The 3,452-nt window shown below is 62.8% G+C and overlaps 1 protein-coding gene across 1 annotated transcript in view; it reads right to left on the reverse strand.

Annotated features, from left to right (window-relative positions):
- The window catches only part of ACADSB (acyl-CoA dehydrogenase short/branched chain), a 42,435-nt gene extending 39,134 nt beyond the window's left edge, over positions 1–3,301 (reverse strand). Inside the window, exon 1 of the mRNA XM_055119109.1 lies at positions 3,173–3,301. Coding sequence (XP_054975084.1) covers positions 3,173–3,214 — 42 coding nt within the window. The 5' untranslated portion in view covers positions 3,215–3,301. The remainder of the gene's footprint in view (positions 1–3,172) is intronic.
- Positions 3,302–3,452: the final 151 nt, after the last annotated feature.

The raw sequence follows: 3,452 nt of genomic DNA on the forward strand, positions 1-3,452 counted from the left end.
AGGAACGGCTGTCTCAGGAGCTTGCCCGGTGGTGCTCAGGGCTTCCTCCTGGCTCTGCCCTCGGGGATCACTCCCGGGGGGCTCAGGAGGACTCTCGGGGGTGCCGGGATCCAACCCGGTCAGCTCAAGTACCTGACCCGCCGTATAAACTCTCTGCCCCCCCCCACCCAGTCAGGAATACTTTACGGGGCCGGCACGGAGGACTGGGGTGTATGACTGGCAGGCCAGAGCCCAGGGTTCGAGCCCCAGCAGTGCAGGGTTCCCCAAACGCACTTCCCACCCCCAGGACAGCCAACTGCAGTCACTCCCTCTGTCACCTACAAAAGGGACTTAAAAAAAAACCCTCAGCTGCCTGATAGGATCTGAGCTGGCAAAACAGGCAACTCTCGGGCCAGGCAGGGCACATGCCGCGATAGGCCCTGGTCTGCCCAGGCACCGCCTGGGCCCCGCTGTCAGGGGGCGGGGGAGCAGCCCTCCGGTGCGGCCCCTAAATCAACGCAGACGAACTCCCCAGGAACCCGAGGGAGTGTCCGCTTCTAAGCCGCAAAGAGAGCACGAGCACCCACCCACGCCCAGGGTACAGAGGAGCCCTCCAGCGGCCGCCCCGACCCTCCCGGCGAGCGCCAATGGGAGAGGGGTCCTGGGGCGGGTGGGAGACGCTGCAGGAGGGTCCCCGGGTGCTGTGCACGGTACCTCCTGGCTCCCCATTCGTCTTCCACCAGGGCTCAGGTGCCCAGCAGGCCACTTAGGTCATAGCGCCGGACGGTCCAAAGGGCCAACCCCAGCGTTCCTTCCAAAACAGCCCCGGGGGCCTGAGCCACGGGACAGCAAGGACAGGGCTGGCCTTGCACACAGCTGACCTGGGTTCGATCCCCGGCATCCCAGGCGGTCCCTGAGCACCACAGTATCGCTGGAGGTGGCTACAGAGAAAAAACCAAAACAAACCCCAGTCCCTTGCTGGTCCCCTTACTATACCTGGAGAACCCGAACCTGGTTCCAACTGCCCACCGGGTCCTCCCTCCCCTCTGACCACAAGCACAGACTGCCCAGCTCCCTGACAGCACGAGGCCCGCTGGCTCCGATTCTAGGCCCTTCTCTAAAATGCAGTCTTTATTTTTTTTTGCTTTTTGGGTCACACCTGGCGATGCACAGGGGTTACTCCTGGCTCTGCACTCAGGAATTATCCCTGGCGGTGCTCAGGGGACCATATGGGATGCTGGGAATCGAACCCGGGTTGGCCGCGTGCAAGGCAAACGCCCTCCCCGCTGTGCTATCGCTCCAGCCCCCTTTATTTTTTTCTTAAGGTCTTTTTTTTTTTTGGAGGTGGGGGGGTGCAGGTCACCCCTGGTTCTGCCCTCAGGGATTACTTCTGGTAGTGCTCGGAACATAGGGTGTGCTGGGGAACGAACCCAGGTCTGGCACGTGTGAGGCAAGCGCCTTAGCCACTGAACCGTGTCTCCTGCCTGCCAGAGACTAGCAGTGCCCCGGGGATAGGACAGCGGATAGGGTGTTTGCCTTGCACACGGCAAATTTAGTCAAACCTCAAAATACACATATCCTAAATTACAACGTGGAAACCAGAATAACAAAGAAAATAAAACTCGGCAAGGAACATAACAACGAAGCAAGAAGCAATCGTTCCTGCGTAGACTGAGGCAGCGGCCGGGAAGAAACGACAAGGAGCAGGTGCCAACGTGCAGCGCACACCTTCCTGCCCGGGATCGACGCTTTCTCTTCCAGGAGCGCGTGGGGGGCTTGGCCTGGGGAGAGGGGCAGTGCAGCCCAGTCTATAAGCTGGTCAGTGTACAATGGTCAAGTCACCCTCTCCAGGGTTAGCAAAATATCCGTTTAAAAATGTTCAGAATCTGGGCTGGAGCGACAGTACAGTGGGGAGGGCGTTTGCCTCGCAGGTGGCTGACCCAGGTTCGATCCCCGGCACCCCATACGGTCTTCCAAGCACCACCAGGAATAATTCTTGAGTGCAAAACCAGGAGTAACCCCTGAGCATCGCTGGGTGTGACCCAAAAAGGAAAATATTATTAATAAAAATAAACAAAACTAGCAGTGCCTGGCGGCTGACTGCGCTTCCCCCAGGGAGCTGTGTGAATTCACTGAACTGTCCCCACCGCCTGTTCCTCCCACCTTACAGCTCGGGGAACCATGGCCCAAAGATGACCCAAAGCCTTTCGGTGACTTTCCCAAGGTCAAACCGTGGGAAAGGGCCACCGGGGCTGTGTTCAAATCCAAATTCTTCAACAACTCCCCATTAACTACTGATACAAAAGTGCCTGAAAAATCGAGGAGTGACGGTAATCAAACCATCAAATCTATCCCATAAGCCAAATCCAAACCAAGCCGGTCTCCGCCACCCCCAGGGAGCGGAGCGTGGGAAGCAGCGGCCAGGCCAGCCACTCTCCAGCTGAGAAACTCTGAACAACTTTTCTGTAATTTTTCTTTGACTCACCCTGGGGACAGGAAACTTAAAACAGGAGATCCTCCCGGGCAGGGGTGCTGGGGAGATCCCGGCCCCGGAAACTTTAAAGCGAGGTTTCTAGCGAGGTTCCGAGAAGCTCCTGATTTGATCCTGCCCTGCCACTCGGGTGGTCAGTGAAGGGCGGCACATTGAGGGGACAGTGGCCTGGGCAGCCCGGGGAGGCGTCCGTCCGCGCTGCAGTCTTCAGCCAAGGCCCAGTAAGCACGATTAAACAATTAGCCGGAGTGTGCACCTGCGACCGCAAGAATGCATGCCCTGCACCGGACAAAAGGCGCAGAGGCTCCCCGCTAATTGCCTTAATGGCCCAAACCCGTCAAAGTCCTCCCTGCGGGCATCCCTGGGAGGGCGCCGGGCCCGCGCGCGCGGGGCGCGGGCGGGAGGCGGCGCGCGGCTCCCGGGGCGCCCGTCGGGGGGCTGTCGGCAGCCGCGGTCAGGCGGGGCAGCGGCCGCCTGCACGGCCGGGCCAGCTGGGCCCGAGGTCGAGGACGCGGGGGTGTGGGGGGGAGGAACGGCCGCCCGACGCCGGCGCACGTCCCGGGGGCTGCAGCGGGGCCGGGACGCGCCGCCGGCCGTGACAGCTCTGCAGAACGCTCCCAAGCCCCCCGCCGCGCCGGCGGCCACCCCCCCACCGGGGCAGCCCCCCGCCCCGCAGAGCCGGGCCCCCGCGCAGTCACTCACCGGCGCGCCGCCGCGCAACAGCCGGACCGCCGCCCCCACCATCCCGCCGCTTCCAGGCCCGCGGCCGCGATGCTCCGGGAACGCGCCGCGCGCGCGCCCTTAGGCAGCCGGCCAGTGCCGCGGGGCGGGGCCAGCCTGTGACCCCGCCCCACCCGCCCCGCCCCGCCCCGCCCCCGCGCGGCCTCCCCGTCCCGACGGAAGCCCCGGAGAGACAAAAGGGCCTCCCTTTCGCCGCCTCCGCCCGCTCTCGCGAGACTTGAGCGAGGCAGTGGGGCGGGAA

Source organism: Sorex araneus, chromosome 11 (genome assembly GCF_027595985.1).
Source record: "Sorex araneus isolate mSorAra2 chromosome 11, mSorAra2.pri, whole genome shotgun sequence".
Taxonomy (NCBI): domain Eukaryota; kingdom Metazoa; phylum Chordata; class Mammalia; order Eulipotyphla; family Soricidae; genus Sorex; species Sorex araneus.